The sequence below is a fragment of the Musca vetustissima genome, unplaced genomic scaffold (assembly GCF_032173495.1).
Source record: "Musca vetustissima isolate MV318-11 ecotype Yass unplaced genomic scaffold, APGP_CSIRO_Mvet_v1 utg183071, whole genome shotgun sequence".
NCBI lineage: Eukaryota > Metazoa > Arthropoda > Insecta > Diptera > Muscidae > Musca > Musca vetustissima.
This window is the reverse complement of record NW_026883903.1, coordinates 1-27,162: the sequence shown is the minus strand read 5'-3', so window position 1 is coordinate 27,162 and position 27,162 is coordinate 1. Positions and strand designations below refer to the sequence as shown.

At 33.5% G+C, this 27,162-nt stretch overlaps 1 protein-coding gene across 1 annotated transcript in view; it reads left to right on the top strand.

The window, feature by feature from the left end:
* The window catches only part of LOC133330893 (FERM domain-containing protein 3-like), a gene marked incomplete at its 3' end in the record, with an annotated part of 43,846 nt that extends 17,343 nt beyond the window's left edge, over nt 1-26,503 (top strand). Inside the window, exons 4-5 of the mRNA XM_061539295.1 lie at nt 25,900-26,073; nt 26,124-26,503. Of these exons, the coding sequence (XP_061395279.1) occupies nt 25,900-26,073; nt 26,124-26,503 (554 nt within the window). The remainder of the gene's footprint in view (nt 1-25,899; nt 26,074-26,123) is intronic.
* Between the last annotated feature and the right edge of the window lie 659 nt (nt 26,504-27,162).

Below are 27,162 nucleotides of genomic sequence, written 5' to 3'. Positions count from 1 at the left end.
CATACGAGAGCCAGACATGTACTCTTTCTAACACCGTTGGAATTTTTTGATTCCGATGTTCCAGTGAGGAGTTATCATGCCCGCCATCAAAAAAAGGACTTTTCTTTAATTACAAAAAACAACAACAAAACAACAACAAAAATTTTTTGTAAATTATTTTTTTTTTCTATTTTAAGTCTTCAATTATATATGTGTAAAGTTACAAACCTTAACAAGCATTGGTATTGATTTACCAGCCTATTGAAAATCTTGAAAAATTAAAATCGTGAATGGGGGGGGGGGGGTTCCCTTAAGTGAAAATCTCAAGAAATCTTGATGATATAACCGATTTATTGTGTCAGCATCAAGTTTTTACGAATGGCGGCCAAGAATACATAGAGATGGGCAGTGGGTAAATACCCAAAGGGTAAATACCCGTAAATTGGGTAAATACCCATTTGTGGGTATTTATTTGGGTATTTACTATATTGACTCGGTAATACAACATCTTACACCCTATTTGCGGGTTTCTGTTATCAAATCGATGTTTCACCATACTTTAAAGACGTTTTTACCCAAAAATTGCGTATAAACTCATTAACTGTCGAACTACTAGACATAGGCGGCCAACATTTTGCACACATGTTTCTAATGTCAAAGCAAGTATAGAAATCCACCATGGTCCCTGGGTCCAAGTTTTGATATAGCCCCCATATAACCATATCTCCCGATTTAAGGTATGTTTTTGTCTATTAGACACATTACAACACATTTATAACCAAATTGGCTGTAATTTGGCACAGAGTGTTCTTTTTGAGTACAAAATGTCCATGCAAAATTTTATGTGGGTAGGTCCACGTTTACTGGTAGCGCCCATACAAAGGTACCCCCATTTTGAGTATTTACCAATAATTGGGTATAAACACATCAATATATAACAATTTGTCACATTTTAGGATGTTTAATAAGAAAAGACAATACATGCATATTTGTATTATTAAAAAATATAAATGATGATTTGACATATGTTAAACATTGTTCTTAAACAATTAATATTATGCTTATATTATAAGGCGAAATCACTGTCACTGCTAGTTTCATCTGCGAAGGAATTGTGATAGGAATGAGGTGTAGAATGAGATATGCCACTGGATGTGGATGGCATTTCTTCAACGGAATTTCCTGAGTTTGTGACTTCGTTCTCAGCGGTAAAATTTGTTTGGGAGGTCTCACTTCGTATTTGGCATCCATTCTTCAGATTCCAATTATGGGCTACAAAGCATACTTTCCCGGCATTGTCTGCAGTTAATCTATTTCGTTTTTTCGAATGTATAAAACATTGTGTACTAAATGAGCGCTCAGTAGATGCTGATGTGCATGGTGCAGTTAATATTCGAACAGCTATTTTGCTCAATTCAGTAGACGCGCAAAAGCTCTTCCACCATGTGGAAGGAGATATTTGTTGAATGCAGCTCCAAACAAATTCTTTCGCCCACAGACTCTCCCTAGCTTTAAAGTTTGCAACGTCCACCACCACATTTATATTAAAGTTACCACTCATTTCGTATATAAACTGCATCGCACTAAAATTATCGTCAGAATTCATATCGTGTCCTTGACTATTGGGATCAAGGAACCGAGCGGCAAGATGTATTGGTTTAATTGACATTTTCATCCGCTTATCGAATGATGACAATAATTCTTTTTTGTCATTATCGTCAATATCTTCTATTGCTGCAACTGTTTCATTTATTGTATTTTGCATCTCTTTAAAGGCAGGATGGACACGATGAATGCTGTATTGGCTGGATTCAAAAAATGTTATCCACGTTGCTATTGGTTGAAATAGTCGCATATTGTAGTTCAAAATATTTCAAAAGTCTTCTGATAGTAGCGAAAGCTTTGTTGACGGTTTTAGGTTAACCTTTTCATGAACTGCCAGTGCTTGGAGAGCAACTTTACTGTTTAGCATACTTTTTAAAGAGAACATAACTTCCCCATCTCTTGGTTTACCTGTTCTAAATTATGAATACGGGTAATACGAATCTGGTATTTCCAAAAATTGTCCGCACCGCATGATAAGGATGAGCGGTAAATTATGACTGGCGACGGGGTTTACCTGTTCTAAATTATGAATGAGGGTAATACGGGGTTTACCTGTTCTAAATTATGAATTAGGGTAATACGAAGCTGGTATTTCCAAATATTATATCGATCAGCGGTAAATTATGACGACGAGGTTTACTTGTTCATAATTATGAATGAAAGCAATGGAATTCCCCAACAATATTTTCACTTGGCAAGACCCATTTCATATGAAAGAGCATTTTACACGCAATATTTAAAGAAAGGGTTGAAGGTAAGGTACGGAAGAGCATTCCTTAAAAAAGAGGCATCGCGCGGGTCAATATACTTTTAAAGTTATTTATGTGGGTAATGTCAAACTACATCGTTTGGTAAATGTGGCTGAAATAGTGCATATAATTACAATTATATCTGTAAAATACGCAAATGGAAAGTAGAACAAGAACTTCCACATACTGGGAATCGGGAGATACGGTTATATGGGGGCTATATCAAAACTTGGACCCAGGGACCCCATTTTAGATTTCTATATTTGCTTTGACATTAAAAACATGTATGCAAAATTTTGGCCCCCTATGTCAAGTGGTTCGGCAGTTAATGAGTTTATACCCAATTTTTGGGTAAATACTCAAAATAGGGGTACCTTTGTATGGGGGCTACCAGTAAACGTGGACCTACATACATAAAAATTTGCATGGACATTTTGTACTCAAAAAGAACACTCTGTGCCAAATTACAGCCAATTGGGTTGTAAAATTTAAACAGCTGTAATGTTATTCGTATCACAACCAGTGTTGCCAATTTAGCACTTTTAGTGCTAGATTTAGCACTTTTTAAACTAGTTTAGCATAAAAAAATTGATCTAGCACCTATCATCTTTTTTAGCATTTTTATTTATTTTCAGGATATTTTTAAAACTTTACATACACCAATTAAAATTTCTTTATGTTTCACGCTATGAGTTTAATTTTCCAATGTTAAAAAAGTGTCAGTAAATCTGTGAACAAGTAAAAAACCCGATCCGACCGAACTTTTTATACACTGCACTATGTGGTGTTTATTAAAAATTTCTTAAATTGTTGAACACTTTATATGGTGAATGTGACATTGTCTGCTATTAGGTTGTTTATTTGGAAAAATGGAAAAACAAATTATTATTATTTGTGTGGGAGTAATGTAAAAATCATGAACCTAAATTGTAAACATTCTGTAAAGATGTTTTTTATTCAACCGGAATCCAGAAGGTTAAATTATAGCCACTTCATAGTGCCGAAAATGGGTCGCGTGCCACTTTATATGGAGGTTATGTCAAAAGTTTGACCTACATCAAAAAAGTTCCGCAGACATATTTTTTTTAAATTACAGCCACTTCGGTGAGAAAAAAGTTTTTAAAACCATAAAAGTATGAAAATAGGACGGACATTTTATATGGAGTATATGTCCAAATATATGTCCAAATATATATATATATATATATTTTGTACCCTAAAAGAGACCAGAGAATACGACTAAAATCCTCAAAATACCGAAAATAGGTAGGTACTTTATTATGAGGGCTATCAGCAAACCTTGACCTAGATTGATCATTTTCTGCATATCAATCAATTCTACTAAAAAACGTCGCCAACCCCATAATTGTAAACAGGAAGTAGAAACTGAACTGTGGACCACTATTGGGAATTTTTTTTAAAAAATGCCAATTTGGTGTAAGAAGCTTTTTTAAGGGTTTGTTCAAAAAAAATTGTGGATTTTGTTGATATAATTGATCAAATATGACTATTGGAATATTGTCTGAAGAAGCCATGGAATCCAGAAACTATCGGAACTACAGGGAACTGTATACCAGAAAAATGAGTCGCGAGGAACAATGAGGGATCTTTTCCATAGGTTGCTATTTTCTTCAGATCCAAACATATAAAGTTTGTCTCGTAGTACATCTCTTAACCATCGATATAGTGAGCCACTATCTGAAGAAGTCCTTAAACTACTGGAGGGTCCAATGCTACCAATTAATTCAGATCAAAACTCGGATTCTGAATGTGATTAGTATTTAATAAGTAATGCCTACATTTTATAAAATATATATAGTTTAACGTTTTAGATATATAATATTAACAATAATAAAGATACCTATAATAACAACAGTGTTTAGAAAATGATTAGCATTTTGCAGCATTAGCGCCTGTAAGCGTTCCACACTCGAAGTTCATTTGGAACTCATTAACGGAAAATGGAATAAATAAAAAAATAACTTTAAATATTCAAATTTAAAAGAAAAAAATGAAAACAACTATATATAAAATATATAGCCATACTGCTAGAAATACCAAATGCAAATGTTATAAATGACGTGAAGGTCATAGAAATGAATATTTTATTTGTCGAAAAGTAGAAATTTGCCTAATTATATCAGTCTTCATAATTTTAAACTTTTGAATTAAAATTATTTTAAGAGGTTAAAAAAGAAATCACAGTAAGGAATATCATTCACAAATTTAATATAAGCAACTGAAAAAGCGTTAAGTTGGGCCGGGCCGAACTTTGGATAACCTCCACCATAGGTATACTGACAGATACTTGAAATGAAAATATAGGGAACATACCAAAAGGTGAACCTATTCCGATAATTCTACTAACCGGTTTATGTAAACCATTGTGTACACCCAATACAAATTTCAGAAATTTTTAGTGAAACCCCTAAAGTGTGGACTGATACAAATAACGCATGGTAGAATATATAATCCGCAAACTTCTGCAATTTAGATTACGAAGTTAGATTACATAGTGCAGGAATTATCGAATATTTGGGGTTATAGTTAATGAAGGCTATGCCTAATTAATGTCCGACATATGTCCGAACCCAATATTTTTGTTTTTTGTCTCAATTCTTTCTATGGGGGAGATGCCTAAATGCTGGTCGATATATTGGATTATCGTCAGGTTCGAGTTTTTTATCACGATCTCTTAGAAAGCGGCATGATTACAACCGATGGCTAAATAATAACATAATATTAATAATATTATATTTTGTTTTTAACATATTTATATTATTCTTTTTTTCATTCGTAGAGTACAATTTTTCCTTTCAAACAAGATATATATTTGGTAAATCGGTTGAGGATTGGCTGAGTTACAGCGGTTGAAATGTGAAAAAATACGAATAAAATGACAAAATTTATTTTTCTTCGGACTGTACGATGAAATTATGATTTCAAGCCATATAAGTTTTATTATTTTACGGGGAAGAAAATTAAAATAGCTTTCGAAAATGATAAAAATAAAAAAACGGTTAAAAATGGATGACTTATACACATTTTTGTATTGATTCTATGCATATTCTCTAAAGGAAATATGGGTCTGTATCGTTTCCTGTTACAAACCGTTATGTTTGCAACAAACGAAAGGAAATGAGATAGACTTATATGGGGGCTACCCGAAAAAATAGTCCTATATTTATAATAATTTTTGTGGAGAGATTTTGTAGCTATTAAGAACTGAAAATACTAAATTAGAGCCAATTCGATGGAAAAATACGATCGAAACCCCCAAAATACTGAAAAGTAGGAAGTGTCGTTATATGGGGGCTACCAGAAAAAGTGGACCTATATTTATAATTTTTGTGGAGACATTTAGTACCCAATAAGAACCCAATGTACCAAATTTCAGCGAATTCGGTTGAAAAACGCGCTCAAGAACTCCAAAATACCGAAATTTGAGGGTACCCTTATATGGGAGCTATGCCTAAACGTGGACAGTGCTATGCCTAAACGTGGACAGGGAGCTATGCCTAAACGTGGCAGACAACAGACAACCCTATGCAGAATTTCAGCAACCTATCTCAATTCTTTCAGAAGATAGTGTGATTACAACAGACCGGACGGACATTGCTAGATCGTCTTAGAATTTTACCCTGACCAAGAATATATATACTTTATAAGGTCGGAGATGAATATTTCGATGAGTTACAAACGGAATGGCAAAATTAATATACATATATGGTGGAGGGTATAATATATATATATATATATAATATATATATATATATATATATATATATATATATATGTGGGAGGGTATAAAAAGGCATATATTTATGTATCAACAGAAGCATTTCTATCAAAGAAGAAACATATAGCATATAGGTATTTTGACAAGGCACTTCGAGAACATAAGAATATTGATAGTACAATATAAAAAACTATAAAAGAGGAGCATACTATATGCAAATGAGCTTTATTGGTCGTTAAGGGTAACTGGTCCTTGGTTAAGATCTTGTCAAAATGTCAATTTCATATAGAAGTTTCACATTTAATACAGGTACTCTTCTCGAAATGAGTTTAACAACAGTACAATAATGATAGAGGACGCAGTAGAAACCAATAAAATATTAGTAATAATCGAAACGTTCATGTTACCTACAAGAATTAAAAAAAAAATAGAATATAACATCAACCTTAACTCTAGCATATTCATTCATTCATGTTGACCAAATTAATACAACACTAAAATTCTTAGTAGATACTGGAGCTGATATCTCATTAATAAAAGCAAATAATAAAAACGGTGTTGATATTTATAGTAGACCTGGCAAATCGTTAATGGCTTTGATGATGTTTCGGCTAAGGTCTATGAAAAATGTTTATTTATGTTTTATTTAGTTGTTTATTCTTCCAATATTTCGATTGTCAAAAAGTGAACCTATACCGATAATTCTACAAATCTGTTTATGTAAACCATTGTGTACATCAAATGCAAATTTCAGAAATTTCTAATGAAAACCACAAAGCGTGGACTGATACTAATAACGCATGGTAGAATATACAATCCACAAACTTCTGCAATTTACATTATAAAGTTAGATTACATAGTGTAGGAATTAGCGAATATTTGGGATTATAGTTATATGAGGGCTATGCCTATTTAATGGATGACATATGTCAATTTCGAACCCAATATTTTTGTTTGTGTTTGAATTCTTTCCTTCAGGAGGTGTAATTATATGGGGGAGATGCCTAAATGCTAACCGATATATTTCACTATCGTCAGGTTCGGTTTTTTTATCACGATTTCCTTAGAAAGCGGAAAAAGAATTCCATAATTTGTAGGGTAAAACCAAATATTTCGAGTAACGACTATCCCTTATACTAAGGTAGAATACGCCTATATGGGGACATTTTACTATAAGAAATGTGGTAGGGGAGACTGGGGCACCTTCGGCACTTTTTTTTAGAGCTCTATATCTCAGTACTTATTCAACATATATAACAACTTTATGGCTGATTATTGTCCTCGGACACTTAATTATAAAAAATAGTACCAAAAAGATATAAAAAATAGTATTAGTTAAAAAATTTTACAGTTTTATAAAAAAAGTCAAATTCGCCGAATGTGCCCCAACCCGGGGTAGCTTCGGCATTTGATGGGGCACATTCGGCACCATAGTCATAGCCGGGTAATGGTCAACGCTATCAGTCTGGTTGAAATTCTGATCCTCTAAAGGCTCTATTTGGCTTTAATACGCCACACAATGTTTGAATTATAGGACTTTATTTTCTACCGGCGGACGTTTACATCTCAAGTTTGCACACACTATCAGAAATAGGGGTTTTCTATCGCATTTTCGTCAATACAAGCACGTTTGATCTTATATATGCAATTTCGAGCCATATTAAAGGATTAGTTTTAAAGACAAACTCAAAAACATTTTAAGGAAACAATATTGCACAATCTGTATATGGCCGAATGTGCCCCACTTTAAAATGCCGAATGTACCCCGAATGTACTTTTTATAGTTTCACGTCGTAGTTAACCACTTTTTAATAATATTGTCTTAAAAATTTAAAAAGTTTTATACACGAAATACTTACGAAATGGAATTGAAATATTACAGAAACATCTATAAAAATACAAAAACCCATATATCTAAATATGCTTATTAGCTAGAATTTTCAAACTTTGTGTCAGTTATTTATTTCGATATTCGATACATATGTATGGAAACTAGTGATGTACGGTGAGAGCTTCATATCCAAAACGCGATTGCCGAAGGTGCCCCGATGCCGAAGGTGCCCCAGTCTCCCCTATATGGGAACTTACCTAAAATGGGGCGAATATTAATAATTTTTAGTAAGAAGATTTGTTACCATATACGTCTTATATAGGGGCTACCCGAAAAAATGGGCCTATATTTATAATTTTTAGTGAAGAAATTTGGTACCTAATAAGAACCCATTGTACCAAATTTCAGCGAATTCGGTTTAAAAATATAAAAACTCGCAGGGAGTACCGTTATATGGGGGCTACCAGAAAATATGGACCGATATTTTTATAATTTGTAGTTGAGACATTTGTACCCGAAAAAAAACCAATATACAAAATTTCAGCGAATTCGGTTGATAATTGGGGGTGCCCTTATATGGGGGCTACCAGAAAAAGTGGATCGATATTTATAATTTTTAGTGGAGACTTTGGTACCCAAAAAGAACACAATGTACCAAATTCGTACGAATTCGGTTGATAAGCGCGCTCAAGAACCGATTACAACAGACGGATGGGCATGGCTAGATTATCTTAGAATTTTACCCTGATCTAAAATATATATACTTTATAGGGCCGAAAATGAATATTTCGATGAGTCACAAACAGAATGACAAAATTAATATACCCTCCATACTATGGTGGAAGGTATAAAAACTCATAGATGAGAACATCGTTGAACTATCACAATCAGAATATAATAGCCCATTATTATTGGTACCAAAAAGTCGCTGTCCATTTCCAAAAAAAAAGAAATGGAGATTGGTCATCGATTGTAGACAAATGAATAAGAAATTAATGGCCGATAAATTTCCATTACAGAGAATAGATGATATTTTAGACCAACTTGAAAGAACTAAGTATTTTTTGTTTACGCTTAATGTCTGAATTACATCAAATAGAGAAACTTCGGGTAATGTGGACTTCCGTTTTCTTTTTGTGATATTGTTGACGTAACAACGGTAAAAACCAAAAACAAATTGTTTTTACAACATATTAGATTTGTTGCCTAAATATATTCCAGGTCAAACAATATGTATATCATAATTAAATCTTCTTCTATATATATAAAAATGGAGCGGCTGGACCGTTTTGACTCAAAATTTCTTTCAGTTGTCGGTAATTACAGTGGGAAGGTTTTTATGAAAAAAAAAAAAATGGCGAAAAATCTGCGGAAATCTTGCAAAAATTATTTTAAAGAAACGGCTGGACCGATTTGACTTAAAGTTTCTGTTAGTAGTCTGTAATTGAAGTGGAAAGGTTTGTATAAAAGAAAAATCCGCGAAAATGTTGCAAAATATATTTTGAAAAATATGAGCATTCCACACATTTTATATCAAACCTTTATGGTTTCATCTCTTCGTAGTTCTTTTTGGACATATTTTGGGCGAAAATGGGTAGCGTATATCTTAAAGTAATTGTCAATTATGGAAAATTCTCCAAAAATGTTAATTTTCTACAATGAATTGGATTGTCATTGCCTTGAAAAAAAAAACTATCTACAGTATATATAAAATAGAAAAGAAAATGTTACCGATAGACGCAAAAACCGCTGAACGGATGTTAATGAGATTTACACAGTATGTCAGGACGTGTTCTGAAAGTAACATAAGCTATATAAATTTCTAAAAATCCGCGTGTATGCAGAGTTATAGCGTCAATAGTGAACATACCTCAAAATTTCTTTATATGCGTATATCTTTAGAACGGTAGTAGATACCGTCTTCAAAATTTGTCTGAATAAGGTAGGTTTAAATACACATTATCCAAAAATGATCGTGGTACGATTGTGGAAAATGCACTCACTGTTGAACTTAAATAATTTACATACCGCGAAAATAACATTTTTTGTTTGATTAGTCAAAACCCGCTCAACAGATTTTACTGAGAATTTTCGCAGTCAGTCATGCCATCCCATGAAAGTAAGATATTCAATGGCATATCTCATCAACCGTAATCATACCTCTGAACTAATATTATCTGAATATCTTGAATAATTCTGTTAATAAAAGTATGTATGATACTCAGATAAGTACACATCTAATCTTAAATGTCCAGAAAGTAAAATTTGGTCCAAATCAGAAATTTTCGACTCCTAATTTTTATACCCTCCACCATAGTATGTAGGGTATATTAGTTTTGTTTTTCCATTTGTAACGCATCGAAATAATCATTTCCGACCCTATAAAGTATATATATTCTTGATCAGCGTAAAATTCTATGACGATTTAGCCATGTCCGTCTGTCCGTCTGTCTGTTGTAATCACTCTAGCGTCTAAACGAATTGAGATAGAGCCTCAAAATTTTGCATAGAGTCTTTTGTCTGCAGGCAGGTCAAGTTCGAAGATGGGCTATATCGGTCCACGTTTAGGCATAGCTCCCATATAAGGGTACCCCCCAAATTTCGGTATTTTGAGGTTCTTGAGCGTGTTTTTCAACCGAATTCGCTGAAATTTAGTACTTTGAGTTCTTATTGGGTAGCAAATCTCCCCACTAAAAATTATAAATATAGGTCAATTTTTTCTGGTACACCCCATATAACGGTACACCTAAATTTTCGGTATTTTGGGGTTCTTGAGCGCGTTTTTCAACCGAATTCGCTGAAATTTGCTACATTGGGTTCTTATAGGGTACTAAATGTCTCCACAAAAAATTATAAATATAGGTCCACTTTTTCTGTTAGCCCCCATATAACGGTACATCCTAATTTTCAATATTTTGGGGATTTTGATCGTATTTTTCTGCCGAATTAGCTGTAATTTAGTATTTTGAGTTCTTAATAGGTTCCAAATCTATCCACAAAAAAATATGAATATAGGTCAATTTTTTCGGATAGCCCCCATATAAAGGTACCCCCAATTTTCGGTATTTTGGGGTTCTTGAGCGCATTTTTCAACCGAATTTGCTGCAAATTGGTATTTTGTAGTCGTATATGGTACCAAATCTCCCTACAAAATTTTTTATACTAAAATGGTTATCTGATTTGTTCCGCGTTTTGAGTTTGAGTTTAAGTCTCTGATGTAACCAATTCACCTGCGGAGGATATCGAGATAAACAAGTAGAACGTTAGGTTCGATAATGAACTATAACCCGCATTTAGACCTAGCCTCTCTATGGAGGTTCCAGAATAAGTGGACCGATATTCCCCATTTTCGAATTTGAACTAAGATTGGAGAAAATAATAAGATGGACAAAGTTTGGATGAAATGTAAATTTTTTGAAACGGATTTGGTCCAAAGAAACATGGGGTCTAGAACCAATATTTCCAGTAGCCATATGTTCACCTTGTTAAAGTGTATATTCCCTCAATAGCGGAAAATCTGAGGGTATAATTATCCATTAAAAATTTCTGAATTTTTCATTTTTGCTTACATAATCCCTTTTTATAAATGTCGGTATAGGTCCACTTTTTTGTATGTTCCCTATATTTTCATTTCTAGTACCTGTCAGTATATCTATGGTGGAGGGTATCCAAAGTTCGGCCCGGCCGAACTTTACGCTTTTTCACTTGTTTGTCCTATTATCAGTAATTATAATAACCACCAGTTCAGTAATTCCGCTAAAGTCTACTGCTTTCCATCTCTCCATTGTCATATTCATAAACATTGGAATAAAATTTGTGTAAAATGAAAAATTGTTGACATTATATTTTTTACATTTTGAAAAAATCAGTTTTTTAATTTTAATAATTCTACCACCGTTTGAAAAAACGAACATGAATTCAATAAAAGTATGCATCAGCAATAATTGGGAGATATCCAGAAGCGAAATGCGGATGATGGATTAAAAGTGGTGGTGGGTAATCTTCATAGCTGACCTAAAAACAAAATGTGTACATTACTTGAGAAATTAAGTTTAGTTGATCAAACGGGTATTAATAAAACTATTATTTCGAGGATGTGTAGAGGAAACTACATACTCAATAGCCACAAAATTCTATATGTGGACTTGAAATTGGTTTCCTAAAAATACAAAGGTATGTACAGTTAAGAACATGATACAACCATGAGTTAAGAAGAAGACTAAATCTAAGTTCGTTAAAAATATTTCAATGTGAAGGGTTCCCAGCCATATAATGGGAAATCAGATAAGAATACAGACATAAAGGTAGGTGGTAATGGTAATGAATGATTTAATTGGTCTTTGAACGATTAATGCAAAACATGTGAATATTGTAGAAAATATATTAGTGTATAATCCTACTGAGACAAGTCAAGCTGTTTCAAACAACGTATACATTAACCAGCTGCTACGGTATAGTCGAATATATCAATCCTATTAATAAATATTAGCATTCAAACTAAATACAAATAGTTTTCTACGTGAACTATTCTATGTAATCACTTTAGCAAGGGCAGCGAAGCGCTACGGGTCCAACTAGCGTATATATACATTTAATTTTGCACTATTTCAAATGTAGATATAACTCGTATCGAGCGTTATTATCTGATTCGAATTCGAATGACTATCATTCGTTCGAAAAGACCATCAATATTTTTACTCTCATACACTTTATCGGAAAAATATGGGGAAATTTCTTTGAACAAATAGCCAAAAAAGGTACATATGTTACCTTTACAATGTACATAAGTTACCTTTAAAATGTACATATGTTACCTTTACATGAAGATAAATATTTTATTACAGTTTTAATGGACGATATGATACGTCCCCCCCCCCCCCAGGGGTCAGCTTTAAACAAGGCTTGAAATTTTTTAATGACATTATTTTTTACAGTGTTTATGTTCAAATATATATATATATACGGTATTCATACATATCAGAATGCATTTCTTTATTAAAAATATACAAATACATATATATATATATATATATATATATATGGGAAATTACAAAATTCTCTTAAAATTCCATGAAGAAAAATTGAAAAAAATTTTTGCGAGCACATTAATGATTTTTGGTACATAGGTTAAGAAAAATATGCTGATTCGAAATATGTTCACGTTCACAAATTCGATGCTGCGCACAAAAGTTATAGCGATTTTAAATCTTGTATTTCAAATATAAATTAAATTAATTCTTATTTGTTTTAATTCGCGAATTTCTCCAGAAATAGTTAAACACATTTGTTTTCTTTGCATACTTGTCAAATCACATTCAATTACGATTAAATCCAAATAGAAGCATGAAGATATCTGAAAATAAAGTAAATTAATTTTTCAATTAAATCGAAATGTTTTTTGAATTTTCGATTTTTTTAGTATGGTTAAGGGAATACGGTTGACTAAATATATTGCAGTTACAATACATAAAAATTATCAATATTTAAAAGCATGCAATTCGCGTATTAGTTGAAATCAGTTGATGCGCATGCGGTTTTCGTATAAACCGAATAAATGTCTTTCAATAACTATGAATTTTTCGATGTTTAATTTAGCGGTCAAAGTGTGCCGCTCGATGCACTTTACTGTGCAAAAACCCTAAAAATGGCTAAAAATTACGCAACGTGCATACGATTTTTATGCGCATCCGATTTCAGTAATCTCCTATGAAAATACACAAAAGCACACCTATTTTAAAGGAATCGGTTAAAAACCGCGGATGTGCCTCCACAATCGATTTTGGATAAAATATGCACATTATTCGCGTAACGATATATTTTTGAGCTATTTTCACACAGATTCGCGAATATGATAACACAAGAATGAATGTAAGTGAAATCGGCCTATATCGGCCGTTTTATTGGGCGGAATTGAATATGGATGGGCTCATTAGATCCGGCACTTAAAAAAACTAAAATCACGCAGGGTTCCACGGAATTTGAATGGACTTTCTTAATTTTAGACTCAACAAAATACTTACTTAATTAGTTGGCTTGTTACAGAACGGTTGTTCCATAAGCCGAGCTTAAAAAAGATTTCCAAGCGCGTCGGTCTTGTGCGCAAGTCCACCAATTTGGAAGACCACGTTCCAAGATGTTATTTTCTACTTGGTCTTTAAATCTGATTCGTGGCCTTCCCCTTCTACGGGAACCATCAGTAGGCTCATTTTTATATGCCTTTTGAGCTGGGGCATCTTCATTCATCCGCACAACATGACCTAGCCACCGTAGTCACTGCAGCTATGTTCGCGTATAAATTGTAAAGCTCCTGGTTCATTCGACGCCGATATTCACCGACGACGCAGATCGGCCCGTAGATCTTTCGGAGAATTTTTCTCTCAAACACCCCAAGAGCTGCCTCATCTGCTTGCGCAAGTACCCATGCTTCTGATCCATATAATAGCACGGGTAGTATCAGCGTCTTTTAAAGTGTGAGTTTGGTCTGGCGGGAGGTGGCCTTGTTTCTAAACTGCTTACTTAGACCATAGTAGCATCTGTTGGCCATCACAATCCTTCTCCGAATTTCAAAACTGATGTCATTCTCGCCGTTTACTGCCACACCAACTTTGGCAGACTCCTTTTCAATTTGTTCAAAGGTGGCTGTTACCGCTCGCAATGTTCGACCCATTATATCGATGTCATCGGCGTAGGCGAGTAACTGGTGTTGTTTGGTGTACAGAGTGTCATTTCTGTTCACCTTTGCGTCTCGTATGACCTTTTCCAGTAGGATGTTAAAAAGATCACACGACAAACTGTCACCTTGTCTGAATCCTCGTTCGGTATTGAAGGGCTCCGATAAGTCCTTTCCTACCTTAACGGCTGACCTTGTGCCACTTAAAGCTATCCTGCATAGCCGTATTAATTTTGCAGGAATGCCGAACGCAGCCATGGCTTTAAACACCTCTGAACGGATAGGGCTGTCGAATGCGGCTTTATAGTCGAAAAATAGGTGGTATGTGTCGATGTGTTTTTCGTAGGTCTTTTCCAGGATTTGGCGCAGAGTGAAAATCTGGTCAATGGTGGATTTCCCAGGTCTGAAGCCGCATTGGTATGATCCAATGATGTCATTGACCATTGGCTTCAATCGTTCACACAGCACACTGGATAGCACTTTATATGCGATGGGAAGGAGACTTATTCCTCTATAGTTGGCACATATCGTTTTGTCTCCTTTTTTGTGCACGGGACACAGGACGCTAAGGTTCCAATCATTGGGCATGCATTCATCTAGCCAAATTGTGTTAATCAGCTGGTGCATGCTCCTGACCAGCATCTGGCCACCAGTCTTCAATAGTTCGGCTGGTAACCCATCGGCTCCTGCTGCTTTGTTGTTCTTGAGCCGATTAATTGCTTTTATGACCTCATCTTGGCTAGGTGGTATACACTCTATACCATCATCTCTTTTTGGTTCTGGGGTATCTTCTTCATCGCCACTATTTGATACTAGTAGCTTTTCGAAATGCTCCTTCCAGATCCTCAGCACGCTGTCTGTATCTGTCACCAGGTTTCCTTCTTCATCTCTACAGGAGGATGTGCCTGCACCAAAGCCTTCGGTTTGGTGTTTTACTCGTTGGTAAAATTTCCGGACTTCATTCTGACTCCTGTACATCTCGATTTGCTCACGCTCACGTTTTTCTTGTTCTTTCTTCTTTTTTCTGAAAACACGTTTCTCCTCTCTCCTTTTCTCCCGATAATTCTCCATCACGTTACGTGTTGCTACTGTCTGCAGGGTTGCCCTATACGCTGCGTTTTTCACATCAGTAGCATTACGACACCAATGGTCGTACCATGGGTTTCGTGGTGGTGGTTTTTGGTACCCAATTGTTCTTTTTGCTGCAGTTTGTAGGGAGTGGGCAATTCTTTGCCATTGTGCTTCTATACTGTTATCAGGACAAGAAGTGCTTTCTTCAAGCAGATGGGTAAGTTGAGCGGTGTAGGCCTCGGCTACCTGTTGTGTTTGCAGCTTTTCGACGTCGAGTTTCCTGTTGTATTAGATCGCACCTTTGCTGCAACATTAAGACGGGTGTGTACCTTGGCTGCCACAAGGTAATGGTCCGAATCGATATTCGCTCCTCGGATCGATCGGACGTCTAAAACACTGGATGAATGCCTTCCGTCTATCACAACATGATCAATTTGATTTATCGTTACTTGATCAGGATGGATCCAGGTGGCCTTGTGTATATCGAGATGCTTGAATCTGGTGCTGCTAACTAAATGATTATAATGTTTTTTGCTGCCGCGAAGTTAATAACCTCATGCCGTTGTCGGGTGTTTCTTCATGAAGGCTGAATTTTCCGACGGTGGGGCCAAAGATATTTTCCCTTCCGATTTTTGCATTAAAATCTCCTAGCAGAATTTTAATGTCATGGCCAGGGCAACGGTCATATGCTGTTTCTAGGCGCTCGTAAAATATGTCTTTGGTCTGTTCATCCTTTTCTTCGGTCGGAGCATGGGCGCAAATTAGACTGATGTAAAAGAACTTCGCTTTTATACGGATTATAGCAATTCGCTCATCTACTGGAGTGAATCTGGAGATGAAGTCTATTATTCTCCGGTTAACCATAAATCCGCAACCTAATTCATGTCTCGTTTCATGGCAGCTATAATACAGGTCGTAATCATCTGATTTACTTACGCCTGTCCCTTTCCATCGCATTTCCTGTACTTCTTGAGTATATCCGCCAATGCGAACACTGCCCCTGTTCTGTACAACGTGCGCACATTCCAAGTGCAAATTCGCAGATCGTGGTCCTTTATGCGGGGGTCGTCAACATTAGGGTTGTTTGGGTTTCTTCTTCTTTGCTTTTTCATAGTAGGTTGGGTTTTCCGAGAGTGGGGAACAAACCCGACGCACGCTGGGTTGAGCGGTAGGCAAAGTGGCGATTAATTCTAAAAATGAACTTTAACTTTAATAACCGTTTTTGGTACCGAATGAAAGAAGATAAAATTCTACATCACTAATTGCCAAAATAAATGTTCTTAGTTGTTTACTTTATTTGTAGTGTGTCTTCAAAGTTCAGTAATTATTATTAATTTTGCGCGCATTGGTTAAAAGTGAAAATTTGCATATTTCCAGTAAAAAAATTTTTAATAAAGACTTCTAAAAGTGAAAATTTTATTATGGAGCCGTCTACTTCAGGTGTTTGAGCATATGAAAAATATTTGTTTGTTTAGATAAATGTTTTGGAAATATAAAAAAAATAATAAGGAAATTGCTCCAAAATTGAGGTATCTTTGATGTTTGTATTGGATTTCAACTGAATTATCAGTGAAACTTAGTAAAACTGCTTATATTTTCTTAAAATATGAAGTTTCAGCTTAAAAATTCCAGAACAACTTTTTGCCGATTTGGTGCATTTTTTGACTTATTAAAGAATTTGTAAAATAACCCAGCTAAATGAAGAATCTCAGGAAGCCAGAAATAAGGAAATAAGGAAAACACTTTGGGAACGCTATTGAGAACACTTTTCCAGTAAATTCAGTCGGGGAAAATACAATAGAAAACGTATTTAAAAGATTTCTTTAAACTTCAGATCTATTTATTTGGAGCAAGAGGAAGAGTTGTAAAAAGAATATACAGCAAATGTCTCAGACTGCTTTGGACTTACTTATCCTTACACAAAAGGAAAACGATAATGGTGAGAAAGATGATGCAGATGAAGATTATTTTAACGAATTGTATGACGACTAACAAATAAATGATTATAATTAAGTAAATTAATTTTATAATTGTTGTGAAGTAAAAGATGATTATGAAATTAATAATACTGTTAAAATTAATGAAATGAAGTAAATAAAAAACCATACAATGATATTTTGTAGTTATTTTTTCCTGTAATGGTTGTTTGTTTTATTTTTATACTATGGTTTATGTATATGAATATTGATCAAAATGATATAATAATATTTTCTAATGTAACTTTTTTTAAATATGTGTAATTATGGAATTTGAAGAAAAAATTGGATTTTAATTTAAAATTTTGGGTGTATAAATACAGATTAAATATTTATTAATTTTTATTTTTTTAAGAACAATTTTTTTTCCTAAAAGCACATTAAGTATGCTCTAATTTTTAATTGCATTTTCTGATTTATCATTTTTCTTTGATTAGTTATAGCGAAAATTGTGATATAAGACCACATTTTCCAAAATACAAAAAAGGCCATAAAATATTGAAACAAATTTTTTTTATTTTTTTGTTTTTCTAATTATGCTTTTTTATGTATTTATGAATATCCATCAATAAAAAATAACAATATTTTAAAATTACGGCTTTCCTGAATTAATCGCCATTTTGCCTACTGCTCAACCCACTGTGCGACGCCTCAACCCATTTTTTATAGTTCTTATGGGTGAACTCGCGGCACATGTTAGCTCACTATTTCATCGGGTGATGAGAATAGCTCCCCAGGTGGCACCGCGGGGAGGTCAGTGTACACAATTGAAATGAAAGAGGGACCAAGATAAGCCTGGACTTCGCCATGTTAAAGCCAATCAGAGCCGTTGCTTGGTATCTATCATCCCCTACGCCACCCAGACTCAAAAATATGTTTTTTATAAAAATTTACGCACCAAATTTTCGTCTTTGGAACCCAATTGCAAAGAAGCTACGGTGAGCACATTCATGAGATATACACTAAACGAAGCAAAATCACGAGTTCTACAATCCTATAATTAGTTTAGTCCATTATCTAGATGCGCATCCTAATTATAAGAAAAATTCAAAAAACACCGAAAATCCGGCTTCAAAATGTCAGCATTCTTTTTGGGTGGAGGCAGTGATTACATCAAAAAATCATACATTAGAATCATATTGCCCATGGGGTATTCTGCAACATAGTCACTGATCACATGTGCGTGCGTTGTGTAGTTTAGCCACAAATCAGGAAGGAACACAAAAAACTCGTTAGCTTCAACACATTTTCACCCATTTTTTACATTACCACCATCACAGCTTCCACGCACCTTATTATTTATTACCAATATTTTAAGATTTTGACAAGAACACTTCATTTTAAAAAAATGCATTTAAATTATATGCGATATGTTCATATTTCGCGAGTTATAAGCTTGCAAACCTCAGCTTCAAGGAATTTAAGGGAACCCCACCCATTCTCGATTTTAAATTTTCAAGATTTTCAATGGGCTGGTAAATCAATACCAATGCATGCTAATGTTTGTAACTTTGCACATATATAATTGAAGATTTAAAAAGGAAAAAATAATATACAAAAAAATTTTGTTGTTGTTTTTTGTGATCAAAGAAAAGTCCTTATTTTTGATGGCGGGCATGATAACTGCTCACTGGAACATCGGAATCCGAAAATTCCAACGGTGTTAGAAAGAGTACATGTCTGGCTCTCGTATGAACTAGGATTATTGACTTCGCTCTAAAATTAACTAAATGGCGGACCTTTGAAAAATATTTTTGGAAAATCGCCGATTTTTGATCAAAAACCAAGTTAAAAAATAAGGAAGATCTTCACCGATTGGCTTTATCCTAGTTCATACGATAGCTATACACTCACAGAGAAACGTGTAAAAATTTGAAATCGATTGGGTTATTAGTTTTTGAGTTATCGTGCCCGCCATTCGCAAAAAATGTTTAGAGAAAAACGCGTTTAAAGTTTGAGAAGCCCTTTAGCCGTCACTTGATGCTGACACAATAAATCGGCTATATCTCAAAGAGTTCTTGAAATTTTCACTTGAAATTTTGTAGGGACATTCTTGAATCAGTGTAGATTCGAATTAAATAAAAAAAATTGACCCGAGAATGGGGGGCCCCCTTAAAAGATTTTTGAAATTTTCCATATATAGCATTTCCACATTAAATGAAACCTTTTACAAATTAAATGAACCCTTTTCCAAATTAAATGAAACCTTTTCCAAATTAAATGAAACCTTTTCCAAATTAAATGAACCCTTTTCCAAATTAAATGAAACCTTTTCCAATTGAAATGAAACCTTTTACAAATAGAATGAAACCTTTTCCAATTGAAATGAAACCTTTTACAAATAGAATGAAACTTTTTCCAAATTAAATGAAACCTTTATTCTTATCTAAGGAAATATAATATTTGCAGTAATTTTAAACCAATATTTGAAAATTAAATCAAAGAATATTAACAACTATAGTTGTATGGCTATGTAATTAACATAAATATTCTTTAATTCGGTGTGATTTCATTTAATATATTTACTACATAAAACTAAATAAATAGTAATACAAACTGGGGTATTTCTTGACATTTTAATAAATAAATATTTAAGAACAAGAATTGAATACCCGGTCCTAAATGCGAAATACATATTTGACTTAATAAATTGTTGATGATAAGGTAACTGCTTATCTTAATGAAGGGGTTCCCGACTTGCAGCTTGTGGGATTTTCAAAACCATGTCCATAACGTAGTTAGAACAATCTTGCCGAGTAAGCTTTTGAATACTTCGCTCGATTACATCAACAATGTTATGTTCCATTGAAACGTCACACAGCTCAGCTCTTGGACATAATTTTATTTTTGAAAATGCATTTTCGATTGGATTTAGCATTGGAGAATAAGGCGGTAAGAATTTAAGGTTGCATCTTTTGGATTCGATCAAATTTTTTATGTCATGTCGCTTGTGTATTTGAGCGTTATTTTCCAACTCTGGATTGATTTTCTAAAAAAAAAAAATTCTATAAATAATTTAAATCTGTCTGCATTGACACTGGAATTAGAAACGATTGTGTGATGTACAACTTCCGCGTTGTTTATTGCTGCAATTATAGTGACATTACGACCTCTGACCGTGGGCAACATAATGTGTGCTCTTGTTCCTTGTTTTGAACGGGCTTGGGTTCTTCGTATGTGAAGATTAAATCCACACTCATCAATGAATATTAATTTTTCTCCTCGTTGGGGTATCCATTTTGTAAAGTCTTGAGCATATTTTTGTCTCAAGCCTAATGTTCTGGAGTCATTCTTTCGTTCTATTTCAATAGAGGCCATCTTCAACGTAATTTTTAATTTCCGTAATCCATATTCTATGCAGCATGTGGAAATATTTATATCATTTTCTCTCAACAGTTTAGTTTTTATGGCTTTGAGGGTAATTCCAGGTTGACTTTCTATATAGAACTCGATCAGACTTAAAACTTGTGGTGTCAACAACTTAGTTCTATTTCCTCCACGCGTATTTTCCTTCAATGTTCCAAAATTTTGTTTGTATCTTCTTATAAATGTTTTTTTGGAACCCCTTCATTAAGATAAGCAGTTACCTTATCATCAACAATTTATTAAGTCGCATTTAGGACCGGGTATTCAATTCTTGTTCTTAAATATTTATTTATTAACATGTCAAGAAATACCCCAGTTTGTATTACTATTTATTTAGTTTTATGTAGTAAAGATATTAAATGAAATCACATCGAATTAAAGAATATTTATGTTAATTACATAGCCATAGTTGTTAATATTCTTTGATATAATTTTCAAATATTGGTTTAAAATTACTGCAAATATTATATTTCCTTATATAAGAATAAAGGTTTCATTTAATTTGGAAAAAGTTTCATTCTATTTGTAAAAGGTTTCATTTCAATTGGAAAAGGTTTCATTCTATTTGTAAAAGGTTTCATTTCAATTGGAAAAGGTTTCATTTAATTTGGAAAAGGGTTCATTTAATTTGGAAAAGGTTTCATTTAATTTGGAAAAGGGTTCATTTAATTTGTAAAAGGTTTCATTTAATGTGGAAATGCTATATATATATATATATATATATTCGAAAATTAAAAAATTCGGAACAAAATTTATTAAAACATAAAGGGACATAAAAACAAAATTAATATGATGAAAAATACAGTTAATTTCGTAGTCTTATTAGCCCATTTAAAATTTTGAGAAATCGACGACACTGGGCATGTTCAAAGGTGTCTCACCTGTGGCATTTAAAATTGCTGAAATTTATAACTTTTTTTGTAGGAAACATATATGGAAGAAAATACATTATTTATGTTTGAAATGATTTTTGGAATCCAAAAAAATTGTTTAACGAAAGAAAACGATCACCGAATTCTTCCTGCTTCCTGCTCACTGGAACATCGGAATCCGAAAATTCCAACGGTGTTAGAAAGAGTACATGTCTGGCTCTCGTATGAACTAGGATTATTGACTTCGCTCTAAAATTAACTAAATGGCGGACCTTTGAAAAATATTTTTGGAAAATCGCCGATTTTTGATCAAAAACCAAGTTAAAAAATAAGGAAGATCTTCACCGATTGGCTTTATCCTAGTTCATACGATAGCTATACACTCACAGAGAAACGTGTAAAAATTTGAAATCGATTGGGTTATTAGTTTTTGAGTTATCGTGCCCGCCATTCGCAAAAAATGTTTAGAGAAAAACGCGTTTAAAGTTTGAGAAGCCCTTTAGCCGTCACTTGATGCTGACACAATAAATCGGCTATATCTCAAAGAGTTCTTGAAATTTTCACTTGAAATTTTGTAGGGACATTCTTGAATCAGTGTAGATTCGAATTAAATAAAAAAAATTGACCCCGAGAATGGGGGGCCCCCTTAAAAGATTTTTGAAATTTTCCATATATAGCATTTCCACATTAAATGAAACCTTTTACAAATTAAATGAACCCTTTTCCAAATTAAATGAAACCTTTTCCAAATTAAATGAAACCTTTTCCAAATTAAATGAACCCTTTTCCAAATTAAATGAAACCTTTTCCAATTGAAATGAAACCTTTTACAAATAGAATGAAACCTTTTCCAATTGAAATGAAACCTTTTACAAATAGAATGAAACTTTTTCCAAATTAAATGAAACCTTTATTCTTATCTAAGGAAATATAATATTTGCAGTAATTTTAAACCAATATTTGAAAATTAAATCAAAGAATATTAACAACTATAGTTGTATGGCTATGTAATTAACATAAATATTCTTTAATTCGGTGTGATTTCATTTAATATATTTACTACATAAAACTAAATAAATAGTAATACAAACTGGGGTATTTCTTGACATTTTAATAAATAAATATTTAAGAACAAGAATTGAATACCCGGTCCTAAATGCGAAATACATATTTGACTTAATAAATTGTTGATGATAAGGTAACTGCTTATCTTAATGAAGGGGTTCCCGACTTGCAGCTTGTGGGATTTTCAAAACCATGTCCATAACGTAGTTAGAACAATCTTGCCGAGTAAGCTTTTGAATACTTCGCTCGATTACATCAACAATGTTATGTTCCATTGAAACGTCACACAGCTCAGCTCTTGGACATAATTTTATTTTTGAAAATGCATTTTCGATTGGATTTAGCATTGGAGAATAAGGCGGTAAGAATTTAAGGTTGCATCTTTTGGATTCGATCAAATTTTTTATGTCATGTCGCTTGTGTATTTGAGCGTTATTTTCCAACTCTGGATTGATTTTCTCAAAAAAAAAAATTCTATAAATAATTTAAATCTGTCTGCATTGACACTGGAATTAGAAACGATTGTGTGATGTACAACTTCCGCGTTGTTTATTGCTGCAATTATAGTGACATTACGACCTCTGACCGTGGGCAACATAATGTGTGCTCTTGTTCCTTGTTTTGAACGGGCTTGGGTTCTTCGTATGTGAAGATTAAATCCACACTCATCAATGAATATTAATTTTTCTCCTCGTTGGGGTATCCATTTTGTAAAGTCTTGAGCATATTTTTGTCTCAAGCCTAATGTTCTGGAGTCATTCTTTCGTTCTATTTCAATAGAGGCCATCTTCAACGTAATTTTTAATTTCCGTAATCCATATTCTATGCAGCATGTGGAAATATTTATATCATTTTCTCTCAACAGTTTAGTTTTTATGGCTTTGAGGGTAATTCCAGGTTGACTTTCTATATAGAACTCGATCAGACTTAAAACTTGTGGTGTCAACAACTTAGTTCTATTTCCTCCACGCGTATTTTCCTTCAATGTTCCAAAATTTTGTTTGTATCTTCTTATAAATGTTTTTTTGGAACCCCTTCATTAAGATAAGCAGTTACCTTATCATCAACAATTTATTAAGTCGCATTTAGGACCGGGTATTCAATTCTTGTTCTTAAATATTTATTTATTAACATGTCAAGAAATACCCCAGTTTGTATTACTATTTATTTAGTTTTATGTAGTAAAGATATTAAATGAAATCACACCGAATTAAAGAATATTTATGTTAATTACATAGCCATAGTTGTTAATATTCTTTGATATAATTTTCAAATATTGGTTTAAAATTACTGCAAATATTATATTTCCTTATATAAGAATAAAGGTTTCATTTAATTTGGAAAAAGTTTCATTCTATTTGTAAAAGGTTTCATTTCAATTGGAAAAGGTTTCATTCTATTTGTAAAAGGTTTCATTTCAATTGGAAAAGGTTTCATTTAATTTGGAAAAGGGTTCATTTAATTTGGAAAAGGTTTCATTTAATTTGGAAAAGGGTTCATTTAATTTGTAAAAGGTTTCATTTAATGTGGAAATGCTATATATATATATATATATATATATATTCGAAAATTAAAAAATTCGGAACAAAATTTATTAAAACATAAAGGGACATAAAAACAAAATTAATATGATGAAAAATACAGTTAATTTCGTAGTCTTATTAGCCCATTTAAAATTTTGAGAAATCGACGACACTGGGCATGTTCAAAGGTGTCTCACCTGTGGCATTTAAAATTGCTGAAATTTATAACTTTTTTTGTAGGAAACATATATGGAAGAAAATACATTATTTATGTTTGAAATGATTTTTGGAATCCAAAAAAATTGTTTAACGAAAGAAAACGATCACCGAATTCTTCCTGCGCCCTTTCAACAAATAAATTAAAAGTTTACAATGGCACTGCGAAAACATGGTCACTTATGTATTTTGTCGACAATTGAAAAAAACTGGCCCAAGTTGTTTACGCAGATAGAGAACAAGATTACCATAAACAAAAAGTGGTTGCGGGTCGAAAAAAATTTAAACCGAGATTTTATGGGCGCAGCTAAATGGTGCCCAACGTTAAAAGGTGACCCCTCCCTCCCCACTATATATAATATTTGATTTTTAAAAATGTTGAAGTTTAGGTAGATCTTCGAGGTTTTGTACGTTTCGAGTGTTGATGCCGGAAATATGAAATATGTTAAGTTGGATTTAAATCGATTCAGATATAGATATACCCTAGTAATAATTTTCCGATTTCACATAATTGACGCAAAATTGATACAATCGCACTATCTTCTGAAGGAATTGAGAAATTTTGCATAGAGTCGTCTTTTGTTTGCAAGCAGGTCAAGTTCGAAGATGGGCTATATCGGTCCACCTTAAGGTATAGCCGCCATATATGGGTACCCCCCATTTGACGATATTTTGGAGGTATTTTTAAGTGCGTTTTTAAACTGAATTCGACGAAATTTGGTATGATGGGTTCTTATTGGGCACCAAAATTCTTCAATAAAAATTATAAATATAGGATAATTTTTTCGGGTAGCCCCCATATTAAACAGCCTCAGTTTTCGGTATTTTGGGGTTCTTTAGCTCCTTTTTCAAACCGAATTCGCTGTAGTTTGGTATTTTATAGTCGCATATGGTAACAAATCTTCCTACCAAGTATTATTAATATTCTCCCCCTTTATTCGTTACTCGAAATAGTTAGTTTTACCCTACAAATTAGGGAATTTTAAGACGATTCGGTAGTAATCATGTTCAAAGCTGCCCCTTGAATGTGTTCAAAGGTGGGCTGGTGTGGCATTAAAAAATATAAAATATAATCTTTTGAATGCAAATAATTGTTTAACGAAAGAAAATGCGTTACGGGTGGAAGCGATTTTTAATCGCTAAGCGTTACAATGTGATTCTTAGAACACTTCTTGGACATACCCAAAGCGTAGGTCATCGTATTTTCCTTAACATTGTGTACTTTTTCCCTTTGCAGATCTCGACCAAATTCTGTTTTCGTTTCGTGTAAAGTTTTACCCTGCAGATCCATTTCGGCTGACATATCATGGGCGCATTATGTTGTATCAGCAGTTGAAACGAGATCTACGACATGGACGTATATATTGCTCAATAGGAGAAGCTGCAGCACTGGGATCACTCATTGTCCAGGGTAATTAACTTTTTGCGTTTTAAGAATTAGTAAAAATAATTTTCTTTTAGAAGAACTTGGGGATTACAACGAAGAAATTCACAATGAAAACTACGTTGCGTCAATGAGCCTGGCCTTACGTCAAACGGAATCACTTGAAAGAAAAATTATGGAGCTTCATAAGAAACGTGTACCAGGACAAAACACCCGTGAAGTAATAAATGAATTTTTAAGTATTGTAAGCGGCTTAGAAACGTATGGAATAGATCCCCATCCTGTAAAGGATCATCGAGGTTCCCAATTGTACATTGGTATCAACTATTCCGGTATAAGCACATTTATTTGCGGCAAACGTTCGCAACATTTCCGTTGGAATGAAGTGCAAAAAATTAATTTCGAAGGCAAGATGTTCATTGCTCATTTAAGTTACACCGATGCAAGTAGAGAAGCGGTAAGTCTAGTATGTAGTTTTATCTATGTGAAATTTGGGAATTTTTTTGTTAGGAAAATTCGGTGGTCAGTTGTTGGTTTTGTTCAGAGACTAATCCGCTATATGCCCATGTGCTGCATTTCGAGTTTGCTCGAATGTGAAACATTTCCCCAAATTTGGTGTGTTCCATTCCGAATTCCCAAAAAAATATTGGGAATATAATTCGAGCACATATAGCCTTGTGGATTGAAAACGAAATGAGATCGTACGTGTTTTTCTGAGCACGTACAAATTGAAAAAGAACGCTGACGTAATATTTAACGTGTTTTTACAATATTCCTTTAAAAAATACAGTATTCACATTAGTTTTTATAGTAAAATTAAAGAAAATATAAAAGTTCTCCTTTTATTAAAAACAACGCGTAACATTTTTGAGATCAATTTGGCAACTCAACCACCATATGATCAAAATAAAAATAGAATCTATAAAAAATCTACTTCTAAGATTTCCAATAGTCCTTCTAATAATGTTTCTTACAGTTGTGCGCACTTTATTATATCGATGTTGACAAGATCCATGCTCCACTTGTTTATAGGACGTCAAAAAAATGTTCCTAAAGCGTAACCACTGTCTCATAGAAGCCAACTATTTTGCGTACCATTTCCTCTTTTGTTAATGC